The sequence below is a fragment of the Wyeomyia smithii genome, chromosome 2 (genome assembly GCF_029784165.1).
Source record: "Wyeomyia smithii strain HCP4-BCI-WySm-NY-G18 chromosome 2, ASM2978416v1, whole genome shotgun sequence".
NCBI classification, from domain to species: domain Eukaryota; kingdom Metazoa; phylum Arthropoda; class Insecta; order Diptera; family Culicidae; genus Wyeomyia; species Wyeomyia smithii.
This window is the reverse complement of record NC_073695.1, coordinates 128,275,209-128,295,255: the sequence shown is the minus strand read 5'-3', so window position 1 is coordinate 128,295,255 and position 20,047 is coordinate 128,275,209. Positions and strand designations below refer to the sequence as shown.

The following is a 20,047-nucleotide window of genomic DNA, read 5'->3' as shown; positions in this document are numbered from 1 at the left end:
TCTTGCTCTCAAAAACCTTAACCTTGAGAACCTTGGTTCTCGAGTTGTTCGAAATTTGTTTTATTTGTTTGGGAGCCTCCTTTCCAGCAGAGGAAGGGTTTTGAACCACCATTGAAATATTTTTTGGCTTAAAATCTTTTACTTGCCAAATTTGGTTCCATTTACTTGATTAGTTCTTGAGTTATAGATAATTTTGTTCTATTTGTATTTGTAGTGGTCGAAGCACTATGGACATTAGGGTGTCAGCCAAAATGGTCATCCCTAAATAAAAAAAATACCCTACATAAAATGTTCACCTGCTCGAAAAAAGACTTGTGCAAAATTTAGCTCAATTGGACTCAAAATGAGGTGGCGCAAGGCGATTGAAGTTTGGCCTTTTTGAAAACCGAAAAATCACCCAAGGGGTACGTGAAATTTCGGTTTTCAAAATATTTATTTTGATGCCAAATGGCCTAAAAACGCATGAAACATCGAGAATTGGTGTCATATGAAATTTTTTTTTGCAAAAATCGATTCTCTGGAACCTAGTCGTTTTCTCAATTATGGAAGGCGGAATTCAAAATGTTTAGAATTTATCTTTTGAAATTGATTACTAGTCTCTCGAAATAGCCCGTATAACGATATACACTATAACTAGCATCGAATACATTATGTTTCATGTGGTTCAATTATTCGGCATAGGGTGGTTCATAATATTGTGAAAAATGTGTATAAAATTAAAAAAAGCACTTCGGTTCGTATGATTGGTGTGACGTCTTCGAGAAAGTCGTAGATAATAATTTTGCCTTTCCAACCTAAATTAATCCACCTAGCAGTCAGACCCAGCCTTTCTCATTCACTCTTTTATTTGTAAAAATAGATTTACATGAATGCTTCAATCCAATAAATGTATATTCACTCTATAGGTTCTAAAACATTGATGTTGTAATCTATACATATAAAAATTCAGTCAGGTCTGTCTGTCTGTCTGTCTGATCCATATAGGCTCGAAAACTGCCGAACCGATCGACGTGAAAATTTGTATGTAGGGGTTTTTGGTGTCGATAAAGGTTCCTATGATAGTTTGAGACCCCCCCTTCTTCTGGAAGGGAGAGGTCCCATACAAATGAAACATAAATTTTTGCACAACTCAATAACAAACCAAGCAAATGAAACCGAATTTGGCATGTGGATGTTTTAAGGGGTAACTAATATGTCCCTAATAGTTGGACGCCCCTCCCTTTTCTGAAAGGGAGGGGTTACATGCAAATGGAACCAAATTTGGCAGGGGAATGTTTTTAGTGGTAAAAAATATGTCCATAATGTTTTAACACCCCTCTCTCTTTTGAAAGGGAGGGGTCCCATGAAAATGAAACACAAATTTTGCGCAGCTCATGAACAAATCAAGAAAATACAACCAAATTTGGTATGTGAATGTTTTTAGAGGTAACAAATATGTCCATAATGGTTCGACGCCCCTCCCTCTTCTGGAAGCACATATTTCTGCACGAATTTCTGCACATCTTGCGAACTAATCAACTAAATGGAACCATATTTGGCAGGTGAATGTTTTTAGTGGTAAAAAATATGTTCCATAATCGACCTTAGGCAACATTTTGCATTGTAAGATGGCAACTTCCGGTTTCTGGAAAACAGCCAAAAATGGCCGATTTCCACCCAATATAATAATATCCGGATCTAGAATGATACACAGGAGCTAAACTCGACCACAGATAGCATTTTGAATTCTAAGATGGCGACTTCCGGTTTCTGAAAACAGCTGAAAATGACCAAACACCACCCAATATGAGTTTTTCTTTAACCAGTATGACGTTCAAAATCAGGAAATTGTCTCCAAATGCAAAATAGCGACTTCCGGTTTCTAAAAAACAGTCAAAAATTGCCGATTTCCGTCTTACAAGAGTGTCTCCGGATCTAGAATAATACACAGCAGCTGTAATCGACCACAGACCCAATTTTGGAATTTGATTTGGCGACTTCCGGTTCCTGGGAAACAGCCGAAAATGATGGAATAACATCCAATATGGGTGTTTCTTCAACCAGAATGACGCTCAGAGGCTAGAAATTATTTTACATACCATTTTGAAATCCAAGATGGGGACTTCCGGTTTGTGAAAAATAGCCAAAAATAGCCAAATACCATTCAATCTGTGTACCGCTGGAGCCAGAATTATGCAATGAGCTAACAATTTACCTCAGACACTATTTTGAATTGCTAAATGGCAACTTCTAGGAAACAGTCGAAAATGACCGAATAATACTCAATATGGATATCTCCGTAATCGAGATGATGCATAGAAACCAAACATTGACCCTGGACACCATTTTGAATTTAAAAACGACCACTTTTTGTTTCTGGAAAACAACCAAAATAACTAAATAACTCCCAATATGGGTATTTCCGAGATTAATGCCAGAAAATCTGCTGAAAAAGGCCGAATATCACCCAATATAAATATGTTCAGAATTAAGGCGATGTACAGAAGCTAAAAGTCGAGGATATTGTCATTTCGATAAAACCAATCATTTTTAACGATTTGTTATTTGACTTTGATCATATCCCATGGCCGATTCGTCGTGCATTTGCAGACTTTAAACACATCGCAAGGAATCAATGAGTTTGGAACGTTCAAATAGTACGATACCACATTTAAATTATGTTAAGGCCACATATATCGATCAAAGCAAGTATAGTTTTAAATAGTCTTTGAATTTCTTTTCTTTCCATAACTATTGAGCCACATATAAAATTGTTATGAAGTTTGTTATTTGTAAGTTTGAGAGATGACTCGTTCGTATGACACTAGTTATGTTCAAATAAGTCATGTAATATTTGAGATAATAGACTTTCATTGTTTTATTAACAATTTAATACATAACGGTTGTTTAAGTTCGATTATAATCAAATGAAATGGGAACGTATAGGGCAGGCAAACTTTGGAACCACGTGTTTAATCATAATTCATCAGTTAACCATTAACTAGCCCACTCATCTGATAATAATATTGATCAAATTGGTTGTGTAGCTTCTGAGATAATGAAGTTTCGTGATTTTCACATTTCGATACATTACAGACGAATTTACAGTTCGATTACAGTAAAATTCAATAGGGTGTTATGAGGTAGCTAGACTTATTAATTGACACTAATTTTGTGGAAATCGGGTCAGCTATCTCTGAGAAAAGTGAGTGAGTCCAAGTAGTCTTCGGAATATGTTACTTTACATAGCTGGTTTTTACATTTTTAAACATAACAGGCAAACTAAGAGTCCGATTGCAAAACAAATCAATAGAGTCTTATGGGGCAACTAGACCTTCCATTTGACACTGATTTTATGAAAATCGGTCCAGCCATCTCTGAGAAATATGAGTGAGATTAAAGTCTTCAGAACACGTTTCTTTTCATAACTTCTGAACCCGAAGTTCAATCTTTATAAAATTCAAAAGTTAAGGATTTTTCAGGTAGCCAGTTCATTTGAAATCAATTTTGTTCAAATCGGTTGTGTAGTTTTCGAGATAATGATGTTTCATGATTTTTACATATTGATACATAACCACTAAACTAAAAATCCGATTACAATAAAATTCAACAGGGTCTTATGGGACAACAAGACCTTTCATTTGCAATTAATTTCATGAAAATCGGTCCAGCCATCTCTGAGAAAAGTGAGTGAGAATAAAAATCTGCACATACACACACATACACACACATACATACAGAAAATGCTCAGCTCGTCGAGCTGAGTCGAGTGATATATGCCATTCGGCCCTTTTGAGCACTTTTATGCTTTCGGTTTTGCAAGTGATTGTTATATATAAGATTACCAAAACAATGAAACCAGTCCGATCAATTAGAAATAAGTAAAAGTTTTCATTTTTTGGAAAATTTTTTTTTTTAAAAACAAAATGTTTTCAATTATTTTTTTTTGACAGGCATATTTTTCTTTTGGAAGGACAAAATAATATCTACAAATTTGCCGAAGACACTATGCCAATCGAATAAACCGTTTCGACTGTAAACATATTTTTAATTTCCAATAGAGCACTCTATGAGGAGTTAAAATTATTTTTTACAGTAAAAATAGTTTATTTGATTGGCATAGTGTATCTGGCAAAGTTGTAAATAATAACTTTGTTCTTCCAAAAAAAAATGTACCCTGTGAAAAAAAAATTATACCTTTTTTTTGTTTCTCCATGAGCGGTTTCGTTGTTCAGGTAATCTTTCTTCGTTTTTATAGAAAAACTAGGAGAAAGGCAAAATAGTTTATTTTATATGGGCTGTTTTGGATAATTGATTTTAGACTTTCTTTTTATTTATTTTCAAAAAATTAATAATTTGTTATCTACTACTTTGCCGAAGACGTCACACCGCTCAAATGAACCGTGTTGGCTCCAAAAATATTTGTAATCATCAATACCTATCCGAAATAGCATTTTTCAATTGCTTTTCAAAAATGAGTTGTGCTTCCAAAAATTACACCAATAGGACAAAATGGAATCTTTTGCCTGTAAAAACGTCTATGCAAAGTTTCAGCCAATGGGCAAGTTCACGTTCTGATGATGTAAACTTGAAAGAAAATGTATGGTCGAACTGTCGGCGCAAACCCAGAAACAACGAGTCAATTGTGTTGCGTATCTGATTGAGATCCCTACACTCTCATTATCACTGAATAACATCGATACAGTCTGTTGTCCGATTATAGAGCACTGTGTGTTCGATCAAGTGTTGGCAAAGGACATTATTGTGGTAAATAAAACGAATAAATCGTCTGGTACAACATCCGAAAGAATGAGTACAAGTGTCCTAGAGAGTAGATTTTTCAAACAAATTAAAAAAAAACATATTCCATCAGTTTCACCGTTTCATGTACTTTCAAGACATTTGGAATCGAAAATATTTTTCAAATATTCAAATTTTTCCATGTACCTCTCGTGTGTGATTTTGCAAATCACATGAAAGCATTCAATATTTTCCGCGAGACACAATTTTAATTTTGGTTGAGACAATTGCCTTTCTCCTAGAAAGGTATAGCAATCACTGGGAAAACCAAAGGTATAAAAGTGCTTCAGAGGGTCGAATCTCGTATATCAATCGACTGAATTCGACGAACTGAGCATTTTCTGTATGTGTGTGTGTATGTATGTAACGGTCTCCCAATCTCACTCGATTTTCTCAGAGATGGCTGGACCGATTTTCATGACACTAATTGCAAATGAAAGGTCCAGTTGCCCTATAGAACCCTATTGAATTTTATTGTAATCGGATTTCTAGTTTCGAGGTTATGTATCAAAATGAGAAAATCACAAAACTTGAATATCTCAGTAACTACACAACCGATTTGAACAAAATTGGTATCAAAAGAACGGGCTTGTTTTTTGGACCATTTGTTATTTGTTTGTTAATTTTTTAGTGTTTGGGCATGTACCTAGTTCAAAAGTTATGCAAAGAAACGTGTTTCGAAGACTGTTTAATCTCACTCACTTTTCTCAGAGATGGCTGGACAGATTTTCACAAAATTAGTGTCATATGGAAGGTCTTGTTGCCCCATAAGACCCTATTGAATTTTATTGTAGTTGGACTTTAACTTTGTTCGTTATGTATAATAATGTGAAATCAGGCTATGAAAAGAAACATTATCCTGAGACTACTTGAACTCACCCACTTTTCTCAGAGATGGCGGGACCGATTATTTCTCAGAGATGGCTGGACCAATTTTTACGAAATAAGTTGCAAATGAAAGGTCTAGTTGCCTGATAAGACCCTATTGAATTTTGTGAAAATGTGAAAATCACGAAACTTCATCATCTCAGAAACTACACAACCGATTGGAACAAAACAGTTATCAAATGAACATGCACATGTCTTCAGAACCATCCATGATTTTTACAATGAATAAACATGTGATCCAGAAGTTATAAACATAAACGTTTTCCGATGAGTTTATAATATTCACGAATTCTCGCCTTTCTTCAAGGAAGGTATAACTATCTCTGGCAAAACCGAAGGTATACAAGTACTCCAAACGGTCGAATGGCATATATCACCCAACTCAACTCAACTCAATGAGCTTAGCATTTTCTGTATGTGTGTGTAAGTGTGTGTGTATGAGCAAGTTTTCAACGTCACTCGATTACTCAGAGATGACTGGACCGATTTTCAAAAAAAAAAAAAAAAAATCAAATGAAAGGTCTAGTTGCCCCATGAAACCCTGTTAAATTATATTGTAATCAGATTTTTAGTTTATATGTTATGATCAAAATGTGGAAATATCGAAAGTTCATTATCTCAGGAACTACACAACCGATTTTAACAAAATTGGTTCTAAATTAACGGGCTACCCAAAAAAAACCCTTAACATTCGATTTTTATAAAGATTGGACATGTGGTTTAAAAGTTTTGGAAAGAGATGTGTTCAGGGGACTATTTGATCTTACTCATATTTCTCAGAGATGGTTGAACCAATTTTCATAAAATCAGTATCATATGGAAGGCCTAGTTGCGCTATTAGACTCTATTGATTTTTGCCTTTCTCCTAGAAAGGTTTAGCAATCACTGCAAAAACCAAACGTGTAAAAGTGTCGTATATCAATCGACTTAGTTCGACGAGTTTGGTATTTTCTGTATGGGTGTGTGTATAGGTGTGTGTGTATGTATGAATGTAACGCTCTCCCAATCTCACTGGATTTGCCTAGAGATGGCTAGTTCGATTTGCATGAAACTAATAATGCAAATGAAAGTTCTAGTTGCCTCATAAGACCCTATTGAATTTTATTATAATCTTATCTGTTATGTATCAAAATGTAAAAATTATGAAACTTCATTATCTCAGAAACTACACAACCGATTTGAACAAAATTGGTTTTAAATAAACGGGCTTCCTAAAAAACCCTTAACTTTTGAATTTTATATAGATTGGATTTGTAGTTCAAAAGCTATGGACAGAAGCATGTTTTGGAGACTATTGAATCTCACTCATGTCTCTCAGAGATAGCTGGACCTTTTTTCATGAAATCAGTGTCATATGGAAGGTACAGTTGCCCCATGATACCCTATTGATTTTTTTGCAATCGGACTATTACTTTGCGTGTTGTATTCAAAAATGTGAAATCCAGCTATGAAAAGAAAAATATATTCCGAAGACTACTCAAACTCACTCACTTTTCTCAGAGAATGTTGAACCGATTTTCACAAAATTAGTGTCAAATGAAAGGACTAACTTCCGCATAACACCCTATTAAATTTTACTGTAATCGGACTTTAACTTCGTCTGTAATGAATCAAAATGTGAAAATCACGAAACTTCATTATCTAAGAAACTACTCAACCGATTTGAACAATACTGATTTCAGATGAACGGGCTAGTTAAGGGTTAACTTACGAATTACTATGATTGTACACGTGGTTCAAAAGTTGTGAAAAGCAAGTCATATTCGATATAGAAAAAAAATCTTACTATAAACAATCGAATCAAAAATTATATTTTAACGAATGATATACTTATGGATTTCTTTCCATTAAGAACTTTTTAAAAAACATTAGTATTCACTAAACGATCTATTCACTACCAAATCTAAACTAGAACTGCCTGTGACTTCTTCTCTTAACCGTCTAACAACCTAACTACTAAGGTAGCTTGCTGAGGTCAGCTGGGAACCATCATCGGTGGCGGCGCGATGTCCCTCGTTCAATTGTCACGTTCCAGGATTCATATTCCAATCGTCGTTGCTTTGTAGCTTGGTGGTAGCGATGATTCCGAAGATTCAAAATTGATGAACTGGCTGGTTGAATGTTTGACGCTGCGTGAGAACTGCAATGTGGAATGGCTGGCAAGTTGGCTCATCTGATGCTGGGTGATAACCACGATATGATAAAGGAATGGCTGGGAAGTTGGCTCGTCTGATGCTGGGTGATAACCATGATATGATAAGGGTAAGCTGGCAGGCTCGGACATAACTCCCCCCTTCTTAGCTTGAACCCGGTTCAACTCGATGTTGGTGTCCGTGGGTTTACTTGGTTTGATTACAATTTTCGTCCAAATTGTCCTTATTTCTTTGAACAGGTAACCAGTTATTATTAGAAGGATGATTACCGTGAAAGTTCCTCCGTATGAAACATGATGATTATTTGTTTCCAAAACTTCAATACGCTTTCTATTGTTGGTATGTAATTGTTGTAAGATTTGTGTGTCTGTTACTATAGTCTTCGATTTGTTGATTAATGTTGATTGCAATGGTAGCATTTCCAAAATGTTGCTATAGTCCAATTGGGTGTTTTCAACCGATTGATTCTCTATTTCGACAGAACAGTTTCTAAAAGTGATAAGAAATGATCCTGTAAGATTTTTAGGACCATAACCACAACTGTTTTTTAATTGCACAGCTTTAAGTGCATTTCGAATCAGAATTTTTCCGTTTCCCATGGACTTAACTTCATGAATTCCATTGTATTTTTTAAATGGACAGCTACTGGGATTCCCTTTTAATAATCGATGTATGCACATATCATTAGAGACATTCTTCATTGTCTGTAACTTGCAAATGATATTTTGTTCGATGTTTACGCAAGTATCGTTCATGACAAATGTTACGTTCGTCCCTAAAACTGCGTGCGTGAAATCGATCGGTATTATTTCTTCATTGATGGGAATATTCTCCACAATAATTTGCTGGTAGATTCCTTGTAAGAATTTTGGAATTTTTATGAGAAACACAATACATGAACCGTTGTAGAAAGCTGCTGGTTCTAAAAATTCGTAAACCTGTTCGTCACTGTTTACGGAAATTCCTGAATTTTCCAATTTGTCAATAATATAATTAATTTCCGTAGCTTGAAGGATGCTCTTGGATAAAACCCCTACTTTAGCCATGACGATCGAATCCGAGATATCGTCCAACTGCCGTTGAATTACGTCTAAGTTGAAGATTAACCTCTGGAAATGTTGCAGCTGTTCCCAGGAGACCTTCATGTTTTTATTTGTCCTAAACTGATGTGTGAGCTTACCTATTTCTTCTTTTTCATTGTAAATTACTTTTGTTAAATTGGTAATTCTGTCTTGAAACTGATTATTTATTTTAATTTGTTCATTGTTATTCATAATAAGATCCTTATTTGAATAATGTAGGTAACTAATCTTTTGATTTAAGGTAACTAGATCATCATTATCTAAATTTCCTGTAATGGTTTTAATTAACGTACCCAGAATATTAATAGCTCTCTTTGTTTTTCTTCTAGGACTAAGTTTTTGTAATGTCAAGCTTGTTTGTATAAATTTCATTTTTAGAATATCTTTAAAATCTTTCATGTTTACATTTGAATTTATTTGACTTATCATTATATCATACTGATTTAAAATTTCTTGAAAAGTATCTAATTTGAATGTATGAACTAACCAATCATATCCTTCTCTAATGAAAGTGTTACCTACTTTAAGAGCTACAATACCTGGGTTGTCATTCAAGTCCGTGATTTCTAGGTGTGCACCGTATGCTTGAAAGTAAAGGTGGGTTGATAGGATTGGGAAAATGGAGAATAAAAACAGGATCCACCGCATCGTATCCAGACCTAAAATAATAAAGAAATATTAATATAAATGAAGACAACATGAATGTGCTAGCAAAATACTCATAATTTAGTGTTTGATTCCAAAATAATTTGTTTTTTTAACTCATTTGTATCCAATGTTTTAGTATATTGCTTGCACTTGTAAAATAAGTTTATGTCGTATTCCGTTTCCTTTTTAGTTTAGACTTATGGATTTTTCTTTGATTTTCATCAAGTATGTTCACATCCATGTTTTCTGCAATTGTTATTTCCTTATATCGTTCCTGATGTTTTAAGTTATTTCGTTTTCTTTCATACATTGTTTCGCCAGGGCTTAGGCTTACATGATTTTCTCTGTTTCGATTCAGTTTATCAATTTCCGATCGTTTTCGTACCAATTCCTGGTCTTTAAATTTCTTAAATAATTTCTCTTTCAAACGAATACGCTCGTCGAGGTCATTCGGGAGAGTGTCACCGTTTCGAAAACCATAGAACAGTTCTTTTGGTGTAATATTAGTATGGGAATGTATTGAATCATTGTAAATTGCAGTTGCTAAATTTATTTTTGTAGATTCAGATAAGTCCTTAGTCGACTCTTTATTTGATAATATATTGTGCAACTCTCTAAGAGTGCGATGAATAATTTCCACGGTGCCGTTTAAAGATGACTGGCCTATGCTTGTAAAATGATATTCTATTTGATTATCCTCAAGAAACTCACGCATAGATGCTGAGGTAAAAGAGGCTTCTGAATCCATTACTATTAGGTTAGGTTTTCCTAGTAGAGAGATGAACTTTGCCAATGCTTGAAGAATATGTATTGTATTTCGTGTACGGATTGGAATAACTAATGCAAGTCTAGAAAATTTGTCACAGAAAGTAAGATAATTTTTACTTCTGATTATAAAAATGTCCATATGGACGATTTCCAATGGTTTAGCAGGTGTTTGAGTCAATTTGTATTTTATTTATAAGGATGTCTTTCGTATTTGTTTCTTTGACATAATTTACAAACATTAATAAAACGACTTACCTTAGCCTTCATCTTTGGAAAATAGTATTGAGTTAAAATATGTTTAGTTGTTTCTACAATTCCTCTGTGGTTGTTATTATGTTGTGCCAGAATTATTTGATCTTGTTCAGTTTCGTCGAAGAATCGGTTAAAAATTTTTCAGTCCAAAATATTCGAAGAGTTTTAGCTCTCGCAAAATAGTTTTTATATATAATTTGTAGGCTACTCAGTATATTGGTGCTACAGTAAAGTCCATTAACACAAGTAGGACTTGCATAATTTTTCAAAATATTTAATAAAACTGCGGGGCTAAAGTTTGTTTTTTTAATCGTCACTCTCATATGATGTCTAAAAACAACAGAGGTTTCTGTACTTTCTTCAGAAGACTGTTCTAAAACAATTTGGTTCCTGAATTTATTTAATGGTTTCTCTGTGCTAGGGATGAAGTCTCACTCATCCGCATCAGCAGAGTGTTGTGTCATACTATCTTCGCTGGTTGCATGAATTTCTGCTGTTGTTAATTTTTCTGGCTCTATTCTTGATAGTGCATCCGCATTCCTATTTAGTGTGCCTTTTTTGTAAGTAACATCGAATTCATATTCTTCTAATTCCAATTTCATGTTTAATAGTTTACGGTTTAAATCTTTTTTCTGTCTGAGCCATACCAAAGCTTTATGGTCAGTTCTCAATTGGAATTCTGTACCATAAATGTATGGCCTAAAGTGTTTTACGGCCCACACAATAGCAGCAAGTTCCTTTTCGGTAGCAGACCAATTACATTCTGTGTCGTTCAGAGTTCGTGATGCATACGCTATTGGATGCTCTTTCGAATCTTCGAATCTCTGCGAAAGAACCGCACCGAGTGCAAAATCACTTGCGTCGGTTTCAAGAATGAATGGCTTATCAAAATCTGGATATCGTAAAATAGGGTCAGATATCAACATTTGCTTACAGTCATTGAAACAATCTTTAAACTCATCATTATGAACAATTGTTGCTCCTTTTTTCAAGCATTTTGTCAAAGGTTTTGTAAGTTTGGCAAAATCCTTTATGAATTTCCTATAATAACCAAGAAGTCCAAGAAATCCCTTGATTTGCTTTGTTGTTTTTGGTAAAGGCCAGGTCAAAATTTTATCAATTTTATTTGGATTTGGTTTAATTCCATTTTCTGTAACAATGTGACCAAGAAATTCGCATTGTTTTTGTAAAAATTCACATTTGTCCAATTGAACCTTCAAGTTAGCTTCAATTAATCTTTTCAAAACTTTATTAAGGTTATCCAAGTGTTGTTGCAAGGAGTTTCCAAAAATAATAATGTCATCAAGATAGACAAGGCAGCACTTTCCGATTGAGTCTCCCAAAATACGGTTCATTGCGCGTTGAAATGTAGCTGGCGCGTTTTTTAACCCGAAGGGCATTCGAATGAATTCAAAATGACCCTTTTCGGTCCTAAAAGCTGTCTTTGATCTATCCTTAGGGTCCACTTCTATTCGGTGGAACCCTGATTTAAGGTCCAGTGTGGTAAAGTACACACTCCTTCCTAACTTATCCAAAATTTCCTCCATATTGGGAATTGGGAATTTGTCGTCGATGGTCTTTTCGTTAAATTTACGATAGTCGACCACAATTCTCCATTTTTTCTTACCGCTGGCATCGTCCTTTTTTGGAACTATCCAAATAGGCGATGTCCAAGTTGAAATTGAATTTTGGATGATTCCATCTGCAAGCATCTCGTTTATTTGTTTTTCTACCTCAGGTTTGTGAATGTGAGGGTACCGATATGTTTTTGTGTGAATAGGAACATCATCTACAGTTCGAATTCGGTGCTTTGTTGATGCTGTGCACGAAAGTTTTTCATCAGTTTTTTGAATAATGTGAATGTTTTTCTTTAAGATTTTAAGCAATGCAGGTTTTTCTTCGTAATTAAGATGCCCTATTCGAATCAATTTTTCCAATTCCTCATATTGTGATGAGTTTTCGTCTTGAAAATTGGATTGATTTGAATTTATTTCTCTTAGTTCATCTATGTTTTTTATTTTGATCGGCTCTACCCAATTAAATGCAATGTCTTTTCCACGGTTCATCGCCAATGCTAAAATAAATCCATTTTTAGCGGAATAAACACCTGGAGGTATAGAAATATCCATAAGTTTTAGTGTTTTTGCCAGGAAAACATCATGCTCACAGACTGGAATTTTTATTAATTTTGCAGAATTTTCATTTATCACTACGTCAGGAAGTCCCATTTTTCTAATTTCTAATGTGACTGATTTTTTTTGGAAATTTTAGAACATTTTTCCCTATGTCTAATACAGCTTGAATTTGTGATAAGGTCTCGTAGCCTAATATGCCATCAAAAAAACTATGAAATTTGAATAAATAAAAAGGAACATCTTTTTTTAAACCAAAAATTTGTGTGACGAATTTTTGTGAGGATTCATGTTTACCACTACTATTTGAAATTTTTATTGTTTTACACGATATCCTTTTCGACTCTGGAACAAGATGAGGCGAAATAAAATTTTTATTAGAACCACTATCAATCAGAATTTTTGCTTTAATGCCCGATGGAAACTTTATAATTGTGTACGGTAGTCCATTTTTTGAATTTATTTCAGAGTTTCTTTGAAACTCACAATTTGAAAATTTACTTCTTCGTTACCATCCGATTCATTTTCGCTAACGTCTGTGTTATTTTCAGTTTCGTTTTCCTCTTCTGCATCATGGTTGTTAATTCTCGACCTCAGTGAAGGGTCAATTTCCATTGGAGTTACTTTACGTCTGTCAGAGGGTGGTTTAGATTTTCCTGCATTAGGTGTCTGGTTTTCCGTTTTTGTGAATTGTTTATTAAATGTTTGTTTGTTTTTGTTCTGGTTTTGTTCGTAAGCCTGAGTATATTTTTTGGTATGCTCCGCGTTTTGAAATTTGCACAAAAATGCGTAAGCGCTTTCCAAGTCGTCTGGCTTAGAGGCTTGGGCATATCCAAAGTATTGTTTATTCAATCCATTTATGAATGCAGCTAAGCATTCCTGATCCAAAAAATCGTTGATCGCTTCCCAATGGTTATTATACAGTTGTCTCTGCTTAGCAAGCGATTTCATGTTCTGCGTTATTTCTTTCGTGCGTTTGTAACACATGTGGAGAGATTCCTCCATTTTTAATGACCATAATTGTGTTTGGTAAGTGGACATGTCATTTCTGTCACCATAGATTGCGCGTAAAATTTCCGCGACTTCAGCAAATGTCGATGGGTTCCCATTGACACAAATAGTGTCACGGGCTTTGCCCTCGATTTTGTTTATGACAGTTTGTTCATAGATGTTGTAAACATCTACAGCTACTCTCTCTCTAAATAGATTAAGAGTTCGTTCGGCTGTGGATAGCCAAGCACTTAATTGCTTTTTATTCCCGTCATACGTCGGGATTGTTTTTATTGGGTCCGGTATTTTGAAAATATCCGGTTGCCCGCGTGCTGCAGGTGCTGCAACAGCATTTACTGCTAGCTGATTCTGTTGTTGCTGTAACTGATCCGCTCGCAGTTGCGCATTTTCATGTTGGAGTGCATTAACGCGATGCTCCAATTGATTGAGCGCGTTGAACATGGCTTGAAGGTCGAATCCCTCAGCCATGGTTGTGTTTTTATTGTATTTTAATGCTTTTAATTTAGGAAATGGCCTATACTTAGGCATATAATAAATTGAAAGTAAGATGAAATTAACTCACCGATTTGTGTTGTTCTCCCAATCTCAAATGGCTGAAGCCAACCGCTCAGAAGAAGTGTTGCTGGAATGGGACGTCACAAGTCGCCTACGTGTCGAGGGATGGATCCAAATTCTCGATGAATTTTTCGTCGGGCGTCCTAAGCTACAGGGTCGAGCACAATCGCACTTGCACTTTAACACAGAGATTGTTCAACAAATAGCACTTGCACTTGGCGCTACGGGTTGAGTTCCAAATTACACTTGCCCTTGTTGGTCAACTGTTATTAATGCACTAGCGTTTGTTCAAGCTTCACTTTTCTTTACGTAGAAAGGGCCGTCGACTGCGCCACTTATGGATTTCTTTCCATTAAGAACTTTTTAAAAAACATTAGTATTCACTAAACGATCTATTCACTACCAAATCTAAACTAGAACTGCCTGTGACTTCTTCTCCTAACCGTCTAACAACCTAACTACTAAGCTAGCTTGCTGAGGTCAGCTGGGAACCATCATCGGTGCCGGCGCGATGTCCCTTGTTCAATTGTCACGTTCCAGGATTCATATTCCAATCGTCGTTGCTTTGTAGCTTGGTGCTGCATGGGAACGATGATGCCGAAGATTCAAAATTGATGAGCTGGCTGGTTGAATGTTTGACGCTGCGTGAGAACTGCAATGTGGAATGGCTGGCAAGTTGGCTCATCTGATGCTGGGTGATAACCACGATATGATAAAGGAATGGCTGGGAAGTTGGCTCGTCTGATGCTGGGTGATAACCATGATATGATAAGGGTAAGCTGGCAGGCTCGGACATAACTATATATCGAGCCTACATCTAATCGAGTCCAACCTATACTGCCGGTACCCGCATAACTGTCCCATACTGATTTTGGTCACTTTCGAGTTATCATCGGGAATCGACTTAATTAATATCATATTTTCTGGAAAAAAATTAAAATTGATACTTTTGTATGGAAAAACATGGAGAAATACCATGGAGAAGTTGTTTTTGTCCCATATTGAAAGTAACCGCATTACAGTCCCACTGCATAGTGGTACAAACTGCAACCATATAATTTTGCTCCAGATTAGTGTATATCGGATTATTTTAGGTATGTATAAGTATGTCATTTAATTGACTAGACTAATGTTGTTTTTCTGTAGTACAATCTACGTTGCCAATGATACTGCCGGTTGCTGGTTGAATTTATATGTGATGGGACAAAATATGCAAGTACTTTTCAAATGTACCCGCATATTTTGTCACATTTTCTCTTTTTTTTTCAAGTTATATAACGTAAAATCAATTCCATCCATGTTTTTTTGTTCTCAACGATAAACTTGTGCTGCCATGGAACTGTTATGGTCATTGGTCCTGGATGTAATTGCTGAAAATCCGAAAATTCACGGATAATACTAAATCGCCGTTTTCTCAACATGTTGTTTTCATTATGGGACAGTTATCCGGGTACCGGCAGTATATATGAGTACAGTGACGTTTCGATTATACCACGATCAAAAAAAAAAATCGCGTCATATATTCGAAACATATTTATTTCATGTTATTCGCTTGTGTGAAAGTATGTTCATATATGAGCCGTTGAGAGCAAAAGTGGTACATGTGCCATTGAGTGAATTTTTCGGGAGCGCGATAAACGAAAACACTCAAATAGTAAATTATTTTCAACAATTTTTTCCAGCATAACTACACTAAATCATTACTGGAAAGGTTTCAAAAGACGGTACATGAAAGCATAACGAGTTCTGGTTGAGAAACTTACACAAAATTCAATGGAAAATCATGTACCACTTTTGTTCTATGGAAAAAATAATGACACCCAGAAAACGTTGAGAGCAAAGTGGTACATGTCCAGTGTGAGCAAGAAGGATGCATTATAGCTCTCTAGTCTTAGGACATAGAATATTCATTTCTTCAGCAGAGTTGTCCAAGTGATTGAGTACTATAGAATGATGATCTGTTTGTTAAGGAATTCTGTCTCTCGTGGCGCTAGTGTATATGTATTTGGTAACAGCAGACGAGTTGATACTGAAATAGGTGAAAGCTTTCTGTTACAAAATAGTCACGGGTACACTAGCGCCACGTAGTGAGAAAATTCCAAAGCAGACAGATCTTCATCGGAAAGTACTCAATCACTTGACCAACTTTGTTGAAGACATGATTGTTTTATATCCTAAGATTCTCGACTTAAAATTCATCCAGTCTGTGCATGACTGGACATGTACCACTTTTGCTCTCAACGAAATGGTGATTAAGGTAATCACCAAAAATTGTGTTGGCTATAACTTTGGTTTAGGTTATCAGATTTCGGTTTTTCTTAGATATTCTAGTACATTATTGCGTTCTGCATCAATTTATGCAAAAAACGCAAAAAGTGTAAAAATGGCACATGTACCACTTTTGCTCTCAACGGCTCATATGTTTGAAGATTATGTTTTAAATGTTCGGTATGGTTTCACTGCTACCAATGATCTGTTATTTAAGAGGGATAAATAAATCCAGCAAATATTATCAAGGGGTATTTTTTCTGAAATGTGTGTCGTGTAAAACTATTTTAACAAATAATAAGTACGAATGAGAAAGGCTTGGTCCGACCGCTAGGTGGATAATTTTGGGTTTTTTTTTGTAGTTTTTTGAAACATTTTGTAAATTTGTTTTGCAGTATCTTGCGATTTTGCATGGTATTTTTTCCAATTCAACAATTTTCAAAGCCATCCTAACGACAATGATATAACAAATATTATATTTTCAGGAATTTTTCTATAGGTATTCAGTGAAAAGTGATTTTTTTTATTTTATGCTCATTGTTACTTAATATTATGAATCACCCTATGTCGAATATCCCAATGGTTCTAAAACTCAAATTATAATATTTCCGCATAAGACTAGAGCTTCTTTCTTCAAGCCAAACAATTATCACGTTGTCAAGATGAATAGGGTTCATTCTGTGCCGAACACGCATCAGTATCGGACGTGTGATCGGTGATCGCTCCGATAGAATATAAAACAAAAGACGTGTGAACAAGTGTTGGCATTGTTTGCCTGGTCGAGTGAAATAAATCCGGGTTCAAGGTCGCGCCTTTGTGCAACTGTTTCGCATCGTGACTACCAGCTGGTGCGTAAGCCGATTTGGCTGCTGGCTGAATTGTGCTACAGCAGTGGACGAGACACAAAAGAGGAAAAAGAAGAAGCCATCAGTTGACAGTGAGTTGTATCGCTGTGTGGAGTGATCTCACACCTGGCTCGCTGCTGGTGGCTGTTTGGTGCTGCTGTATTGGTGCTGCTGGCTGTAACGGCTGCAACTTCGAACGATCGGACAACCAACCTTACTGGAAGGGAGAAGTAAAAAGGTACGTGCTCTTGTCGGCGCTAGTGCGCTAGACTTAGCGGGATGGATGTAGATCCCTCGCCTCCCGCGCCACCATCCCCGAACCCCTCTGACTCTGACCCTTCTGTTACCCCTTCCCCTGTTCATTCTTCAGTCCCCCATCGCCCCAGGCTTTACCCAGACGGAGCCCAGGGCAGCTATACTGTCTATTTTCGGCCAAAGGCGGGACCGAAATCGAAACAGTTGAACCTCTTGCAGATTTCTAAAGACCTGACGAAGGAGTACAAGGGCGTGACCGAAATTTCCAAGGTCCGGCATAACAAGCTCCGTGTCGTGGTCAGTAACCTGAAAGAGGCCAACGATATAGCTTGCTCTGAGCTCTTCACACACGAGTATCGCGTTTACATACCCGCACGAGACGTGGAGATCGACGGTGTCATAACCGATTCGAGTCTGTCCGTCGAGTGTATACTGGCAAGTGCCAAAGGGTGCTTTAAAAACAAAACCTGTCCCGATGTAAAGGTGCTCGACTGCAAGCAATTGCGGTCAGCATCGATCATCGGTGGCAAAACAGTATACACCCCGTCAGACTCGTTTCGAGTTACGTTCGCCGGGTCAGCGCTACCAAGCCACGTCTCGATCCACCGGGTTCGTCTCCCTGTGCGATTATATGTGCCTCGCGTCATGAACTGCCTGAATTGTAAGCAGTTAGGCCACACCGCCGCCTACTGCTACAATAAGGCACGTTGTGGCAAGTGTGGGGAGAACCATGCGGATGATTCCTGCAGTAAAAATGCTGAAAAATGCATTCACTGTGGGGAGAGTCAGCATGAGCTCTCGACATGTGCGGTGTACATGCAGCGCAGGGATAAAATAAAGAGGTCTCTCAAAGAGCGTTCGAAGCGTTCTTACGCTGAGATGCTGAAGAAGACCGTTACCACTTCTCCCATTACATCAAACCCTTATGATCTGTTGTCCTCTGATGAAACCGATTCTGACGATTCACCAGCGGGAACATCTTACGCCAATCCTGGGGAGTTTAAAAAGAGGAAAAATATTTCCTCTCCTAAACTTCCCAGAAAAGGTCCTAAGATTTCTCAAAGTGAAATGAAAGTTACAAGCAAACCAAACAGTGCTGCGGAAAAACCGAAGCAAACTCCTCCTGGGCTTGCAAAATAAAGTCCCAGAAGGAGTTCCCAGCACTGCCAGGAACATCTAAAACCCCAGTTGTTTCTCTTGCACATCCAGTTGATGAAACAAACTCTGGATTAGTGAAATTTTCTGACATTGTGGACTGGATTTTTGAAACTTTCAATGTACCCGATCCAATTAAAATTTTTCTTACAGCATTTCTCCCAACAGTTAGATCATTTTTGAAGCAGTTGACTGCCCAATGGCCCTTCCTTGCAGCGATTGTATCCTTCGATGCCTAATTCAACTGCGTATATGAATGATTCTATCTCTGTCTTACAGTGGAATTGTAGAAGTATTTTACCAAAAATTGATTCGGTTAAAGTTTTGATAAATAAAAACAAATGCGATGCATTTTCCCTTTGTGAAACTTGGCTTACTTCAAATATTGATCTCAACTTCCATGATTTTAATATTATTCGCCTTGATCGAGACACGCCATATGGAGGAGTACTTTTAGGGATTAAAAAGTGCTATTCTTTTTATCGTATTAACCTCCCCTCGATTCCAGGCATCGAAGTTGTCGCATGTCAAATGACAATACAAGGTAAAGAGCTTTGTATTGCCTCAGTATATATTCCTCCCAGAGCACAGGTTGAGCAACGGCTGCTCTTTGATTTAATAGAACTTCTTCCCTCGCCACGTTTGATTTTGGGAGACTTCAACTCTCATGGCGTGGCTTGGGGTTCCCCTTACAATGATAACCGCTCCTCCGATCGGTCGATTGGAAGTTATACGAGGAAATGATTTCAAAAGCGGTCGATTTGATTCAACATCATCCACCACTTGAAGAATACAACCTCCTCGCGGGCTTGATTCTCGACGCCGCGTTGCAAGCCCAAACGAAGAAATATCCCGGCGTAACGATTAAAGAACGGCCTCCCACTCCGTGGTGGGACCAAGAGTGCTCCGATGTCTACACGCAAAGATCCGACGCGTTTCTGGCCTACCAGAAGGGAGGTATACCTGGCGACTATTTACGGTATTCGGAGCTTGATACCAAGCTTAAAAGCTTGGCGAAAGCAAAGAAACGCGGATATTGGCGTCGGTTCGTGAACGAGACGTCGAGGGAGACATCGATGAGCACTCTTTGGAACACAGCCCGAAGAATGCGGAATCGCGTAACGGTCAACGAAAGCGAGGAGTCTTCAAGTAGGTGGATATTTGATTTTGCCAGGAAAGTATGTCCGGACTCTGTTCCTGAGCAAAATATTGTTCGTGATGCGTCTCCGGGCCACGACGCGATAGAATCACCTTTT

General features: G+C 36.9%; 2 protein-coding genes across 2 annotated transcripts in view; both read right to left on the bottom strand.

Moving 5' to 3' along the window:
- The window catches only part of LOC129719885 (cell adhesion molecule Dscam2-like), a 414,602-nt gene that overhangs the window by 198,694 nt on the left and 195,861 nt on the right, over positions 1-20,047 (bottom strand). The gene's annotated exons all lie outside the window — the stretch shown is intronic.
- On the bottom strand, positions 7,611-15,459 carry LOC129726081 (uncharacterized). Its single transcript, XM_055682690.1, has 2 exons — positions 14,276-15,459; positions 7,611-9,561 (listed from the first exon to the last, which is right to left on the bottom strand). Exon 2 carries the CDS (start codon positions 9,548-9,550, stop codon positions 7,706-7,708), a length of 1,845 nt encoding a protein of 614 aa, XP_055538665.1. The 5' UTR covers positions 9,551-9,561; positions 14,276-15,459; the 3' UTR covers positions 7,611-7,705.